Source organism: Jaculus jaculus, chromosome 8 (assembly GCF_020740685.1).
Source record: "Jaculus jaculus isolate mJacJac1 chromosome 8, mJacJac1.mat.Y.cur, whole genome shotgun sequence".
Lineage (NCBI taxonomy): Eukaryota > Metazoa > Chordata > Mammalia > Rodentia > Dipodidae > Jaculus > Jaculus jaculus.
The window spans coordinates 57,180,695-57,197,308 of NC_059109.1; the positions used below are offsets into that span (position 1 = coordinate 57,180,695).

The 16,614-nt window shown below is 41.0% G+C and overlaps 1 protein-coding gene and 1 non-coding gene across 3 annotated transcripts in view; both read left to right on the top strand.

Annotated features, from left to right (window-relative positions):
- Positions 1–16,614, top strand: part of Tmem87a (transmembrane protein 87A) — a 64,622-nt gene that overhangs the window by 31,170 nt on the left and 16,838 nt on the right. Inside the window, exons 8-13 of one of the 2 annotated variants that reach the window (XM_045157486.1) lie at positions 2,226–2,287; positions 3,886–4,069; positions 5,482–5,581; positions 10,872–10,965; positions 12,180–12,251; positions 16,009–16,117. In XM_045157486.1, the coding sequence (XP_045013421.1) occupies positions 2,226–2,287; positions 3,886–4,069; positions 5,482–5,581; positions 10,872–10,965; positions 12,180–12,251; positions 16,009–16,117 (621 nt within the window). Of the gene's footprint in view, positions 1–2,225; positions 2,288–3,885; positions 4,070–5,481; positions 5,582–10,871; positions 10,966–12,179; positions 12,252–12,976; positions 13,046–16,008; positions 16,118–16,614 lie in introns of both variants that reach the window. The other variant, XM_045157487.1, reaches the window with a different exon arrangement.
- On the top strand, positions 5,770–5,876 carry LOC123463099. Its single transcript, XR_006638711.1, has one exon. It is a non-coding gene; the product is annotated as a U6 spliceosomal RNA (small nuclear RNA).

Here is a 16,614-nt window from a genome sequence, read left to right on the forward strand (position 1 = left end):
CTTGAACTCACCGTGATCCTCCTATCTCTGCCTTTCCCTGTGAGTGCTGGGATTAAAGGTATGCACTAACATGCCTGGTATCATTGATAATTTCGTCCCAAGAACTTTTCTTATTTTCCTTTGTGCTGTGGTTGTGATACAGGATTTTGGTAGTTCAGGAAGGGTCTCCCAAACTTGTGAACCCCAACTTTTGGTCTTTTATTTTATTTTATTTTCCCCAAAATAGGGTCTCACTTTACCCCAGGCTAACCTGGAACTCAAACTGTAGTTCCAAGCTGGTCTCACTCACAGTGATCTTCATGCCTCTGCCTCTCAAGTGTTGGGATTATAAAGGTGTGCACAACCTCTTCTGGCTTATATTTTATTTTCTCTTTCTACTTTGTAGTTTCCTTCCTTCTTCTGCTTTCCTAGGTAGAACACTAAGTAGAAACAATGAGGCCAGGTGTGATGGGGCACACCTTTAATCCCAGCACTCTAGAGGCAGAGGTAAGAGGATCACCATAAGTTAGAGGCCAGCCTGGGACTACAGAGTGAGTGCCAGGTCAGCCTGGGCCACAGTGAGAACCTACCTTGAAAAAAACCAAAAACATAGAAAAAAATAGAAACAGCGAGGCTCAGTAGTCTTCCTTGTTTTGCTCTTGTCTTTATTGGCAATATTGGTACATTTCACCATTAAGTATGATGTGCAGTGTAGATTTTTCAAAATGATGTTCTCTGTTTTACTGGTGGTTAATTTTAGTATTGATTTTTCAAAAGGATGTTCTCTGTTTTACTGGTGGTTAATTAAATGGTTGTATTGATTAAAATTATCATATAGGCTGGTCACTGTGGCACACTCTTGCAATCCTAGTACTCTGGAGGTTGAGACAGGAGGAACATAAGTTCAAGCAAACTTGGGCTACATGGTTAATTCCAGAGCAACTCAAACTATATAGCAAGACCCTGTCTCAAAACAAAAACAGACAAACACAATAAAACATGGCAAGTGTGGAGGTGCACACGTCTAATCCCAGCACTCACGAAGCTTAAGTAAAGCCAGGTGTGGTGGAACATGCCTTTAATCCCGGCACTCAGGAGGAGGATCTCTGTGAGCTGGAGGCCACCCTGAGACTACAGAGTGAATTCTGGGTCAGCCTGGGCTAGAGTGAAGCCCTATTTCAGAATAAAACCAAAAAAAAAAAAAAAGAAGAAGAAGAAGAAGAAGAAGCTCAAGTAGGAAGATCACATGAGTTTAAAGCCACGTTGGGTTATAAAGTGAAATTCAGGTCACCCTGGGATACCTTGCTTCAAAATCAAAATTTTTGTGGTATTTCTTTTTAAACCTCTAGCCTTTAAAAATCTTTAATACTGCTGGATGTGGTGGCACACACCTTTAAATCCAGCACTTGGGAGACAGAGGCAGGAGACTTGAAAGTTCAAGGTCATACTTAGCTGCATAGCATTTCCATTTCATTTTACCAAGGAGGAGAGTACAGTTCTTTTTTTAAAATTTTTATTTATATTTATTTGAGATAGAGAGGCAGATAGAGAGAATGGACATGCCAGGGTCTCTAGCCATTGCACATGAACTCCAGACACATGTGCCACCTTGTGCATCTGGCTTACGTGGGTCCTAGGGAATTGAACTGGGACCTTAGGCTTCACAGACAAATGCCTTAACCACAAAGCCATTTCCCCAGCCCCAAGAGAGTACATTTCTTAAAAATACCTCCATCCTGAATGTGATCCTGAATGTTTCAAGATGTCATAATTTAAATCAGTTAAAAAAAAAAAAAAAGCAACAGGAAAATATACCTAGGGATGGACAGAAAGACAAGTGGTAGAATGAAGGCACTACCTCCATGAAGTATGTCAGGAAGTATGCTTGAAGTTCATAGGTGAGGGCGAATAGTTGTAGATGGACAGCCCAGAAAAGGCTTTGTAGAGGAGTGTCGTTCAGTCTGGTCATTAAAGGATAGGAGTGTGGGGAAAAGGGCTTTTCCACTTACGACAGGAGCAGCATTATGGAAGCCTATACAGGATGTCAGTGCACTGAGAATACTGCATGGGATTTCAGTTTTGTAGATATGTAATACAATATTTTCCAGGAGTACAGTACTTAAGAGTAAGTGACCCAATGAAATTTTACTGATCTCATGAAAAATTATTAAACATAGTTTTTATTTAATTTCTGAATCCATTAATATAATTAAGTGAGCAACTAACTAATGCCTTTTTTTGGCCAGTGACTGTTGAAGTGAAGGGTCCCTATGAATACCTTACTCTTGAAGACTACCCATTGATGATTGTAAGTGAACCTGTACTTTTTAAAAATATTATTTATTTATTTATTTGCAAGTCGAGAGAGAAGAGAGACAAAAAGAGAGAATAGGCACACCAGCCACTGCAAACGAACTCTAGATGCATGCGCCACTTTGTGCCTCTGGCTTTATGTGGGTACTGGGGAATCGAACTTGGGTTGCTAAGCTTTGCAGGCAGTCACCTTAACTGCTAAGCCATCTCTCTAGCCCTGTACTTGTATTTTTAATCATGACATTAAATGGATTTAACTTGAAAATTGTTAAAAAGTTTTGAATCTTTTTAAAAGTTATTTAGTGTGTGTGTATATGTGTGTGTGCATGTGCACAAGTGCCAGGTCAGGCTGCATGTGAAGTTCAGAGGACAACTTTCGGGTATCCTCCACCCTGCACCTCATTTTGAGGCAGGACCCTCCCACCCCAGTCTCTCTTGTTGTTCACTACTGCTCTTGCCAGGCTCCTTGGTCCATGAGCCGCAGCAAAATTTTTCTGTTTCCACCTCCCTTTTCTCCGTATTTTCATCACGTTGGGATATGGAAGGAGCCAGCTTTTATGCCGAGTCTGGGGATCTGGACTCAGATATTTAGGATTTTATCTACTGAGCCATCTTCCCCAGCTTGTCCATGTTTTGTAGTAACTTCCTCCTCTCCTTTCATTCTCTTTCTCCTTCTTCCCTCCCTCCCTCCCTCCCTCCCTTTCTTTATGTTAAAAATTGAACTTAGGGCTCTGTGTATACTAGGCATGTACTCTACACTGAGCTAGCTATATCCTCAGCCTTAGCAACCTTTTTGGTTTTGGTTTTTGGTTTTTTGAGGTAGGGTTTCATTTACTCTAGTCTCAGGGTGGCCTCGAACTCAGTGATCCTCCTGCCTCTGCCTCCCAAGTGCTGTGATTAAAGGCGTGTGCCACCATGCCCGGCCTGCAACATTTGTTTTTAAAGATTTGTTATTGTGCAGTGCACGTAGCTTTTTATTAAACTGACCTTGGGAGAGTCTTTGTGCTCCTTATTGTTTTGTGTGTAGAATGAAGAGGTCAGTGACTTGTGAATTTTAGACTTGGAAAGTACTTCAGTTATTGATTGCCTCACACATCATATTTTCTCTAGGTTCCAAAGCAGGGCACATCTTGCTATAACTTTTTAGTTTTTCAGTCTACTTAAAGTAGCTAAATGATGAAGCTTTTTCATGGATTGTGTGTGTATAGGCTTGTGCATAGACCTATGTTGGATAATATCCTTCTTCTTTTTCTTCTTTTTTGTTTTTTGAGGTAGGGTTTCACTCTAGTCCAGGCTAACCTGGAATTTACTATGTAGTCTCAGGGTGGCCTCGAACTCATGGCAATCCTCCTACCTCTGCCTCCCAAGTGCTAGGATTAAAGGTGTGTGTCATCACCCCTGGCTATAGAAGTCCTTTTGTAGTCTGCCTCTGCTCAAGAGATAATTCTTTCTTGTTTCTTACTGTTAGGATTTATGAAATAGAAGGTAGAATATTTTTTTGTAGTTTGTTAAGACTGTATATTAATTCTAAATTTAGATAATTAACTATTGACCCTAATTCTTCTTTTTATTTCTTACCTAATTGGGTGACAGTTTTTCATGGTGATGTGTATTGTGTATGTCCTGTTTGGTGTTCTCTGGCTGGCGTGGTCTGCTTGCTACTGGAGAGATCTCCTAAGAATTCAGTTCTGGATTGGTGCTGTCATCTTTCTGGGAATGCTTGAGAAAGCTGTCTTCTATGCAGAATTTCAGAATATCCGATACAAAGGAGAATCTGGTATGTAATAAAAAAATGGTTGCCGTTTTTAAAGATTGATGAGATATGTGGAAAACTTCCTTCAGGCTGGGCATGATGGCACATGCCTTTAGTCCTAGTACTAGGGAGGCAGAGGTAGGAGGATCGCTGTGAGCTCGAAGCTACTCTGAGACTCCATAGTACATTCCAGGTCAGCCTGGGCTACAGCAAGACCTTACCTTGAAAAAAAACTTCCTGCAGGTCAGCAGTCATTGCGTAAGTCTACCTTTCCAACTGCTCCTTATAACATTGTGATTTTTTCTTTCTTTTTTTTGAGGTAGAGTCTCACTCTAGCTCAGGCTGACATGGAATTCACTGGGTCATCTCAGGGTGGCCTCGAACTCACAGCAATCCTCTTACCTCTGCCTCCCAAGTGCTGGGATTAAAAGCATGCACCACCACACCAGGCTGTGATTGCTTTTTAATGTTACAGTTTAGGGGTAGATGTGCAGGTAAAAGTTGTGGCCATTTGGGGAGTGATTATATGGTTATTGCTATCCTTAAATCTCAGTTGCTATTGATGTCTAAGAAAGAAAGTAATCCCAACTTAATTTTAAAGCACCATTTATTGAAATATACATTTTCAAAAATCTTGTGTGGACATCTGATACCTGATAAAATACAGTTATGCACACAAAATTGGAAGATACTTATAATACTAGTGAGATGAATTGGTTTTAACCAGTTGTTTTATACTGAAGTTCATTGAGATAACTTCAGTTCTCTCTCAGCAGACCATTTATTATTATTAATTATCCTGAAAGATATACTAATTGGGTCTTCCCAAGATCTTTGTAAGGGCTTGGAAATAGATGTGAAGTTAAACACACATTACGTGTGTGCATGTGCATGCATACGTTTTGTACTTTGCCATGGATATTTATATTTCATAGATCTTAAGCTGATAGAAAAATTCCCTTAATGTGACAAATTTTCTATATGGGGTGAGATATTCTGTTAATGCTATAGTGAAGTTGAGGTGGGAGATAAGTTGAGCATACCCAAGTTGCTATATGTGCATGTAAAACTTGTAGAAAAAGTCTTTTTTTTAGTATAACTAAGACTAGTGTTTGGGACTTAATTCTGGTGGCGGGATTGTGCCTTTGGTTGAGTCTAGAATATAAAGCTATTTCTCGTTCAGAGCGCCTTTGGAGGTTCTAGCCAGAGAGCCCAGCTACTCGTATACCCTTAACTGGAGGCCAGTCCTCCTCTATCCAGGGAAGGTCGTCCTCTTGCACCGAGTGTGCAGCTTTGGGAGAGATACACATGGAGTGAGGGAGGAAGAGGACCCCATCTAGCCAGCCAGATCAGCTGAATCTACCCTGGTGATCAGTGGGTGACAGCTGTTGTAGCCAGATCACCCTCACATTCCCATTTCTCCTTTTGTCGCATAGTCCAAGGTGCCTTGATCCTTGCAGAGCTGCTTTCAGCAGTGAAGCGCTCTCTGGCTCGCACCCTTGTCATCATCGTTAGCCTGGGATATGGCATCGTCAAGTAAGTGTTAACTTTTTTTTTTTTAATTTTTAAATTTTTATTAGCATTTTCCATGATTATAAAAAAATCCCATGTTAATTCCCTCCCTCCCCCCACACTTTCAGTGTTAACTTTTGATATGTAAGACAAAACAGAAATGCTGTTTAAATTAAAACACTATTTTGCAGGCTCTACAAAAGTAGATAAAAGTGTTTGCTTTGGCAGCACATACACTAAGATTGGTACAATACAGAGAAGATTCGCATGGCCCCTGCTCAAGGATGACATGCAAATTCGTGAAGTGGTCCATATTTAAAAGAAACAGAGGGCTGGAGGGATGGCTTAGTGGTTAAGGCGTTTGCCTGCAAAGCCAAAGGACCGAGGTTTGATTCCCCAGGACCCACGTTAGCGAGATGTACAAGGGGGCACTTGCATCCAGAGTTCGTTTGCAGTGGCTAGAGGCCCTGGCGTGCCCAATCTCTCTCTGTCTCCCTCTTTCTCTGTCAAGTAATACATAAACTTTTTTTTTTTTTTTAATCAAAAGAAGTAACTCCTAGGTCAGGCATGGTGGCGCACACCTTTAATCCCAGCACTCAGGAGGAAGAGGTAGGAGGATCACTGTGAATTCGAGGCCACCCTGAGACTCCATAGTGAATTCCAGGTCAGCCTGGGCTAGAGTGAGACCCTACCTCATAAAACCAAAATAAATAAATAAATAAATAACTCTGATAAGAAATCTATCTGAGATTTTGTAACATTGCAAGTATTGCAATATGACTATTTTATTTTGCTCCTTAGAACTTAAGAACTTAGAAATGCAGAAAAATCTGCAATAATACAAGTAGCTTTGAAAATCCAAACTTTTTTTTCTTAATGTTATTTATATTTATTTATTTGAGAGAGCGAGAGAATGGGTATGCCAGGGCTTCCAGCTACTGCAAACAAACTCCAGACATATGTGCCACCTTGTGTATTTAGCTTATGTGGGTCCTGGGGACTCAAACCTTGATCCTTTGGCTTTGTAGGCAAGCACCTTTAGCCACTAAGCCATTTCTCCAGCCTGAAAATCTACACTTTGAGTGACTTTTTTCAAAATATTTTTGCAAATCAGACTTAAATTTTTTTTTTTTTAATTTTTATTTTCAACGTAGGTTCTCACTGTAGCCCAGGCTGATCTGGAATTCACTATGTAGTCTCAGGGTGGCCTTGAAGTAAATCAGATTTTAAAGTATTTACTTATTTATTGCTACAGGGTATCATTAACCCACGCTGACCTAGAATTTACTGTTTCCCAGGTTAGCCTTGAACTCATAGTGATCCTCCTGCCTCAACTCCTCAATTGCTGGAATTGTAGGCATAAGCCAGTGTGCCCAACTTGCAAATCAAATTTTTTCTTTTTTTTTTAAAGTATTTTATTTTTACAAATCAGATTTTTTTCTAAATGGAAAGAACACTTGCTCTAATTTTTAAATTTTTTTTCTCAATTTTTATTAACATTTTCCATGATTATAAAAAATATCCCATGGTAATACCCTCTCCCCCCACTTTCCCCTTTGAAATTCCATTCTCCATCATATCCCCTCCCCATTTCAATCAGTCTCTCTTTTACTTTGATGTCATGATCTTTTCCTCCTCTTATGATGGTCTTGTGTAGGTGGTGTCAGGTACTGTGAGGTCATGGATATCCAGGCCATTTTATGTCTGGAGGGAGTATGTTGTAAGGAGTCCTACCCTTCCTTTGTCTCTTACATTCTTTCTGCCACCTCTTTCACATTAGACCCTGAGCCTTGGAAGGTGTGATCAAAATGTTAGTCAGTATTCCAGTCACTTCTTTCTAGCACTATGATACCTTGTGAGTCATCCCAAGGTCACTGCCATCTGAAAAGAGAAGATTCTCTACCCAAAGTGAGAGTACTGTTAATATAAGGGTATAAATATTAAGAGAAGTGCTTACTGGGCAGTTTGATAAGCATAGTATATACATTTTCCCTGACATCAGCAGATGTTACACCCCTAGGGCTCATGTCTACCCCTGACTTGCTCTAATTTTTTGAAAGATACTTTTTAGTAAAAATTTTATTGATACACACACAGCAGCATAGTTACTGTCTAACCTGTGGCTCTTCCAGTGGACACAATAAACCATTCTTCCTTAATAAAATTACTGAATGCTTTCTATGAACTTGACATTGTTTTAGGTCCTTGGTATATACTACACAAATAAAAGACTAAGGTTTGACATTTGTTGAGGAAGAGAACACAGACAAAATTGAAGTAAGTGACTTAAATATTTAATATGTCAGTGAATAGTGGTATCGTGCAGAGCGTGGGACACAGACAGGAGCTAGAGTGTAAATTGTAATTGTGAATAGAGTGACCAAGGCTTCCCTTAGTGACATTTAATCCATGACCTCAAGAATGCAAGTGACTGTATGTACACTTAGAGGGAGAGATATTGAGATGTGATCAGATTTTGTGTATGTTTTGAAGATAGAAACAGTGGAGCTTCCTAATGGGTCATAGGTGCAGTGTGAAAGAGAAGTGGAAACAAGGATGATGTCAACTGTTTTGTTGTTCCTGTGGCTGGAATGGACTCACCTCTGCTTAGTCCAGGAAGACCTTAGGTAGAATGGGCATGATTGAGAGATCCTAGCAGAGATTAGAAGGGAATGATCAAGATGTTGATAGTGTTCAAAGTCATGAGTACAGGTACAGTCGGGGAAGAGAATAGAGAGTCAAAGACTGCTTTTAGATGTTTTATTTAGAAGTCATTGATAGGAAGTATAGTTAGCAGAAGAAACTGAAAGTGATCAGTAAGGATGGGAAACTAAAGACTGTGTTCCAGGGAATAGCTATTGAGTCAAATACAGATCAGAAAAAGGGACTGAGAATTACTGTTTGATTTAACTACACAGGGTATGTTAGTGACCATAACAAGAACAATTTTGGTGAAGTGGTCAGGATAGGTATTTAAGAGAGAATAGGATAGGAATTGGAGTTAGTGAGCTTCAGTCATTTCAATGCGTTTTAACTTTAAGTTGAGTAAGTAATGGGGTAGAGAGAATTTAATGTTTAAAATTGATATTCATCTGGGTGTCGTGGTGCACACCTCTGCCTCCCCATTGCTGGGATTAATTAGATTTCTTAATGTTATTATGGTTATGAGTTTTTTTGTTGTTTTGTTTTTCAAGGTAGGGTCTCACTCTAGCCCAGGCTGACCTGGAACTCACTATGTAGTCTTGGGTGGCCTCAAACTCACAGCAGTCCTGCTACCTCTGCCTCCTGAGTGCTGGAATTAAAAGGCATGCGCCACCACACCTGGATTGCGGTTCTGTTTGTATTGTTGTTTGCGTGGTTGGTTGGTTTGAGGCAGATTCTCCTATAGCCCAGGCTAGCTTTGAACTTTTGATTCTTCTGCCTCCACCTCCTAGCTAAGATTATAGGCTGTGCCACCATTCCTGGCTCTGTAGTTATGTTTTTTGAAAGTTGTTATTGTTGTTCATATTATTATTTTTTTATTGTGTTGCATGCATGTGCCAGTGTGCATGTGTGGAGTTAGAGGACAGCCTTGGGGTATTGGGTCACTCCTTTTATCTTGTTTGAGACAGGGTCTCTCATTGTTAGCCACTGGCAAGGCCAGTATAGCTGGCTCAGGAACTTCAGAATTCTCTTGGTTCTGTAACGGGGTGCTAAGGGTCCTTGAACCCCAAACCCTAGGTTTGTTTCTAATTTTAATAAAAGAATTAAAAAGAAAACTGAGAGGGATAATTATTAAATTACTATATTTAGTGAGGGAAGTAGAGCCAAGGAAAGGCACCCATGTAGCTAGAGATCCCACATGGAGGGCCTGTGACGGGGGGGGGGGGGGGGGGGGGGGGGAGAGCATGGAGAGAACAGAGAAAAGAAAGCTCAAGGAGCTCCTGCCATGTGGGGAGCTGGAGGGGACAAAGAACACATGCAGAGAATAAGGGCTAGGGAGTTCTCTCAGCTGGGCCTGGGCTGGCTTGGTCCAGGCCCAGCTGAAGGAAAAACTCACCTACAGTTGAAAGTTTCCAAGTGGTCAGAGAGCCTGTCCTCCCCTTGCAAAAGAATTTATAACCTTAGGGTGGTGGGCTGTCTTTTGGCCCAGGTGAACCAGAGGGACAGCTGGTTGGTTAAGGCTAGGGGCTGTCTTAAGGAGAGATTAGCCTTGGCACCAAGTTCCAAGGGGCTGAACTTGACCAACCACAACATTTAAATCCTATGAAAAACCTCCCTCCCAGGAGAGGACCTGACTTTGGAAGAATAGGTCTGGGCCACGAGGCAAGAGATAAATCAGATCATGTTGGATTTCTAGCAAGTGCACTTTCCTGCGCCTTTCTTCTTGTGGATCTGGCATTATATGGGTACTGGGGAATTGAACTTGGGCTCAACTTCTGGCCATCCCTTAACCCCAAGAAAAAGTTTTGGCTTTTTTTTGAAAAAAAATTTTTTTTTTTTTTAAATTTGAGAGTGATGGGGAGGGAGGGAGGGAGGGGTTGGCGGGCAAGCAGGCAGAGAGCAAAAGAGGAATGGGCGCGCCAGGGCTTCCAGCCACTGCAAACGAACCCCAGATGTGTGCGCCCCCTTGTGCATCTGGCTAACGTGGGTCCTGGGGAATCGAGCCTTGAACTGGGGTCCTTAGGCTTCACAGGCAAGCACTTAACCACTAAGCCATCTCTCCAGCCCCCCTTTTTTTTTTAATGTAGTAACTGGGTTGGGATGTAACTCAGTAGGTAGAATGCTTGCTTAGTATCCATGATAGCTTGAGGTTGATCCTCAAGCACCGCATAAAACTGGACATAAGGCTGTAGGGATAGCTTAGCGGTTAAGGTGTTTGCCTGCAAAGCCAAAGGACCCAGGTTTGATTCCCCAGGACCCATGTTAGCCAGATGCACAAGGGGGCACAAACGTCTGGAGTTCGTTTGCAGTGGCTGGAAGCCCTGGCTGCCCATTCTCTCTCCCCCCCTTTCTCTGTCAAATAAATAAAAATAAAATATTAAAAAACTGGACATAATGGTGCACACCTTTAATCCCAGGATTTAGAAGGTAAAGGCAAAAAGATTAGAAGTTCAGGGTCATCCTTTGTAACATAGTGAAGTTGATGCCAGCCTGGATTATATAGACCCTTCCTCCAAAGGAAAAAAAAATGTACTAGCTGGGGACTTCATTTTAGGTTCTCATACTCCCTGTCTTTTAAGACCAAATGTTCTTAATCTGTGCTGATTGCTATGAGTCCCTGTTACTTAGCTTGTCTTGTGCACTCACTGGAATGTCTTTGCTTCCTCTTTAGGCCTCGCCTTGGAGTCACTCTTCATAAGGTTGTGGTGGCTGGAGCTCTCTATCTTTTGTTCTCTGGCATGGAAGGGGTCCTCAGAGTTACAGGGGTCAGTACTGCCTATTTTGAATTTTTATGGTTTTGTTGCTTCTGACTTGAGAGGGTGAATTGGAAGTTTCGGTGAGCTGGCTTTTCTTTTTATTTTTTTCTTCAAGGTAGAGTCTCACTGTGGCTCAGGCTGACCTGGAATTCGCTATGTAGTCTCAGGGTGGTCTCGAACTCACAGTGAACCTCCTACCTCTGCCTGGATTTTTAGATAAAGAAGCTCAACTAGTAGAGTCCTAAGCAGACATTCCAAGATGTGAAAAGCTCTCAGTTCTGAAACACTTATGGTTCCCAGCACTTCAAATAGAGATCCTCAACCTGTGCATACCTCTTAAAAATCAGAGCCCACGGGTGACAACAGAAAAGCCAGCCAGGTGTGGTGACGCATACCTTTAATCCCAGCATGCGGGAGGCAGAGGTAAGAGGATCACAGTGAGTTCGAGGCCACCCTGAGACTACATAGTGAATTCCAGGTCAGCCTGGGCCAGAGTGAGACCCTACTTCAAAAAGTACAAAAATAAATAAATCAATATAAAAAATCCAGAAATCTAAACTATTTCCAAATCTGGAAACTTTGAGTGTCACGAGTTTGGGGTTTGGGTTAGGGATGTTTAGCTTATGGAACTGAATTTCTTCTCTAATTTCACCATTGGGGCTTCATGAATTTAATATGTGATCCATAAATACCTTTCTGAGTGACCCCAGACTGATAATTGTTTAGTTCCTTTTCCCAGACAGTTGACTTCTATGTATGTGGCAAACCTGCACATGCTGGTTAATGCAGTCTAAAGTATCAGTGCTCCTTACTTAACTGTCCTTTGAGATTTGAAAGCTTCCTTAAAATGTAGTTAATTAAGTTTTACATCATCCTTGAGAATTTCCTAAGTATTCCCATTAGCATTGAAGAAGGTAAAGCACTAAACAATAAATTTATGTTAGCACTGAACTAATGGGAAGAAGTAGGCCTCCCTGGGCCATCTCAATCATTTTCTTTATTCAGAAATCAGATTCTGCAATAACCTGTTAGATTAAAAGTGTTAAGGTCTATATACTTGGCTTTGCTCTCAGTAAAATTGGACTTTGTAATGTTTCCCGTTAAATAATACACGATAATTGCAAATTTGGTTTTCAACATGCTGTCCTCTGTATGCAATTTTCTTTTGACTTTTAGTAACTTTAACCCTCTGTCCATCTCATTTTCTTCTCCTGCGGTTGCAGTATTTTTCTTATTCCCTGGCTCTGTTAGTAAACCTGGCCCTCTCAGCAATTGATGCCTGTATTATTTTATGGATATCCTTTCAGTAATGGCAGTTGGGTGATGAGTAATATATAGAAAGCATCTAATATATACACTTGTGGAAACTAGCAGCATAGCTTTTGGAATAGGTAATTGCTTCCATTTTATTTTAGGATGAGCTATTGTTTGTAAATTTCATTGTGAGCAAGGCGTGGTGGCGCATGCCTTTAATCAGCACTTGGGAGGCAGAGCTAAGAGTATTGATGTGAGTTCTAGGCTGCCTGAGACTACATAGTGAATTCCAGGTCGGTCAGAGCTAGAGCCATACCCTACCTCAAAAAACAAACAAAAATTATTGTTACGATTCTGGCAGTCAGTAATTCTTAGTACATTAATGATAAAGTAGTAGTTTAAAATATGAGATACATCTTTTTAAATTTCTAACCTCAATTACAGTAATAGAAAATGAGGATGGGGTCAGGGTTACAAACATTTGGTCACTTTTGGTGTACATGCTTGTAAAATTCTAGGAACACTGGTGTAGTCATTAGCATCAGTTTCACTGAATTGCAACAGTAGTGGACAATTTTTGTGAAACATATAGATACATACTCCGTATGTAGCTTTTAAGAAGGGAAAAATAATTAGCCCTTACGATTTTCTTTCAGAGATGCAATCCTATTCTGAATGACCATGTAAACACAGGACTGTGTGCTGGTCTCTTCTCTGTGCCTCTCTAGCCATCTGTTTTTCACCACCTCTTTTTCTTTGTGTGCAGGCCCAGACTGATCTTGCCTCCTTGGCCTTTATCCCCTTGGCTTTCCTAGACACTGCCTTGTGCTGGTGGATATCCTTCTCATTGGCTTGTTTCGTGGCAGTTTCCATTAATCCTTCTGTTGATTTCTCCTTGATTTGGGAAATGGTGTATTTTATGTATTTACAGCCTGAGGGTTCAGGTAAGCAGCGTTTTGTTCATTTTTGGTTTTCAATGCTTAAAATCACAGAATTTGGTTGCTAAGCTCAGGATAATAGTTTCTGGCTTTTTTCCCTTTTTTAAAAATGAACTTTTCGGGCTGGAGAGATGGCTTAGTGGTTAAGCGCTTGCCTATTGAAGCCTAAGGACCCCGGTTCGAGGCTTGATTCCCCAGGACCCACGTAAGCCAGATGCACAAGGGGGCGCACACAGCTGGAGTTCATTTGCAATGGCTGGAGGCTCTGGCGCACCCATTTTCTCTCTCTCTCTCTGCCTCTTTCTCTCTCTGTCTGCCACTTTCAAATAAATAAATAAAAATATAAAATATTTTATGAAAAGAACTTTTCATCCTGATGTAGAATTTGTTACCTGTGCACCTCACTTTAGAATGGGAATCATTGACTGTTTTGGTCTTGCTCTTTTTCAAAAATTATATATGCACATGTGCATGTGGTTTTAGCATGCATGTGCCATGGCACGCATGTGGATGTGAGAGGACAACCTCAAGGTGTGTGTGCCCCTCTTTCACCTTTTTTGAGAGAGAAACTTTTAGCATTGCAAACAAACACCAATCTGGCTGGCCCACAAGTTTGGGATTCTCCTGGCTCTGCCTCCCATTGTGGTAGGTGCTCTGAGATCTCAGATCTGTGTGCTACTTTGCATCCAGCTTTACGTGGGTGCAAGGGAGGGTCACACTTGGGTGGGAAGGCTTTGCAAGTTAATGCCTTTCGCCATGAGCCACTTCCCCAGCCCTGGTCTTGCTATTTCTTTTAGACTTAGACAATTATGAAATGCTCTTAAAATGTTTTTTTGGTTTTTTTTCATTTTTTGGTTTTCAAGGTATGGTCTTACTGGCTCAGGCTGACTTGGAATTCACTATGTACTCTCATGCTGACCTGGAATTCATTATGTAGTCTGAGGGTGCCCTCGAGCTCACTGTGATCCTCCTACCTCTGTCTCCAGAGTGCTGGGATTAGAGGCGTGTGCCACCACACCTGGCTAAAAATATAGTTTTAAAAACTACATAAAAGGGTTTGGTCCTTTTGAATATCTTAAGTAGGCTTAGCAGGTTCACCTCTTAGAGGGTGAGTGTCTGTTCTTCCCTGCAAAAGTAGATGATGCAGGCTTGTCTGACATCTCCCTTTCAGAATAAGTATCGATTCATTGTCAGAGTCAGACAGATACAAGTAAGTGTCTGAGGAATTTTTTTGTTCTGCTTCTTAAAATTGGACACTTGTTTACCAGGGACTTGACCTATTGGGTTCACGTTTTAGAAATTTATCTTAGAGGCTTATTAAGTTTGTTTTAGTTCTTATGTTTGATCTTGTGCAGTTGTGCCATGTTAATATCTAGATAGATTATGGGTTTTGCAAGAAGCAGAATATAAATATTTTATAAATTTGAGTGGATGGCCATATAGTAAAATAAAATTTAAATTAAAGTGTTCAGGCTTTTCTAGACTAGTGTATTGCAAAATTTGTTTTGCAAGCCGGGCATGGTGGCGCATGCCTTTAATCCCAGCACTTGATAGGCAGAGAGAGGTAGGATCGCCATGTGTTCAAGGCCACCCTGAGACTACATAGTGAGTTCCAGGTCAGGCTGGGCTAGAGTGAGACCCTACCTCAAAAAAACAAAAACTTGTTTTGCAGTCCTCTGAGTATTGGAAGAGTGAAGAGGGAGGTAGGATTAGTTGACAGTGATGGCTCTGATAAAGGGAATAGCAAGTTCTAACTCCCTTATTTTTATATCTGTTACTCATTCTGAAAGTTAGACATGACAGCAAATATCATTTATAGTAGTCATTGTTTTAAGGCAGAAATGGTGGCTCACACCTTTTATTTATTTATCTATTCATTCATTTATGAGAGAGAGGGAGAAGCAGAGAGAAAGCAAGAAAATGTGTACACCAGGGCCTCCAGCCACTGCAAACAAACTCCAGACACATGTGCCAGGGCTTATGTGGGTCCTGGGGAATCGAGCCTTGAACCTGGGTCCTTAGGCTTCACAGACAACACCTTAACCACTGAGCCATTTCCCCAGCCCGTAATGTTCTTTTTTTAAAAAAAAAATTCATTCATTTGTACATAGAGACAGAGAGGGACAGGGAGAGGGAGGGAGGGAGGGAGGAAAGGAGGTAGATAGATAATGGGTGCACCAGAGCCTCTCACCATTACAAACCCCAGACGGATGCACTACTTTTTGTGCATCTGGCTTTACGTGGGTACTGGGGAATTGATCTCTGGCTGTTAGGCTTTGTAGTCAACCGCCTCAACCACTGAGCCATCTCTCCAGCCTCGGAAATAATGTTCTTAAAATGAAGAAGCTTTTGGAGCTTAACTACTTAGGATTCTCAGACTTGTGTTATCATAATTCACAATAGTGCAGGTAGCTGATGGCATTTCCATAAGATGGCGTTTCTCAGAGACTGAGTATAGAACTCCATACTGTATCATCTGGGATGGATGAGAACAGAGTTACCTACCTTAAGAGAGATGATATGAACTCTGTCCCTTGCATGTTACTCATTTCATCACTTCCATTTGCCTATTGTTTTCATCCTTTTGTACTTTTGTAAAATGTCTGCTCCTATCGTAATTTCTATTTGTCGTCTTAGTTTTTGTATTATTATCTCACTTCTGTTGTTTCAATATCTCATTGAAAAAATTATATCTTTCTCATTATTCATGGTGAGGGTTGGGGTGTTTGTGAGATTAAGGGAAAATAAGAGAGCTGTCACATCTCTTGAGAGCTATAATTTATAGGTATGACCCCAAATCCTCAAGCCAGGAATTAATTTACTTAGCTTTCTAAATGTTTAATCCTTGACATGCAAACACATCTTTATTAGCCTGACTCAAACAATGAAGCTACTAAAACTTCGGAGGAACATTGTAAAGCTCTCTTTGTATCGACATTTCACCAACACGCTTATCTTGGCAGTGGCAGGTAAGTCTGGAACTTTGTTTATTGAAATGTAAGCCTGTGATTCTTTTAGAACAGGCACTCTTAACTGGTCATGAGTAGGTATAGAAAGCTGTATACATTTTACTTGGGAAAGGGTTCTTTAATTGAATTCTAAAAAGATTTATGGCTTAGCTGGGTGTGGTGGTGCCTACCTATAATCCCAGCACTCTGGAGGCTGAGGTAGGAGAAATGCTGTGAGTTCAAGGCCACCCTGAGACTGCAAAGGGAATTCCAGATCTGTTTGGGCTAGAGCAAGACCCTACCTAGAAAAGCCAGAAAAAAAAAAAAATCTGGTTTAAAAAAGAACTATTCTCTTCTTTTTCCTTAAAAAAATTTTTTTTGAGGTAGTGTCTCATGCCTTGACCAGGCTAATCTCATGATCTGCTCTCTCAGCTTCCTGAGTGCTGGAATTAAAGGTGGGCATCATCACATCCAGTTCAAGATCCATGCATTTTGTGTATACTAGTGAAAATTGCACC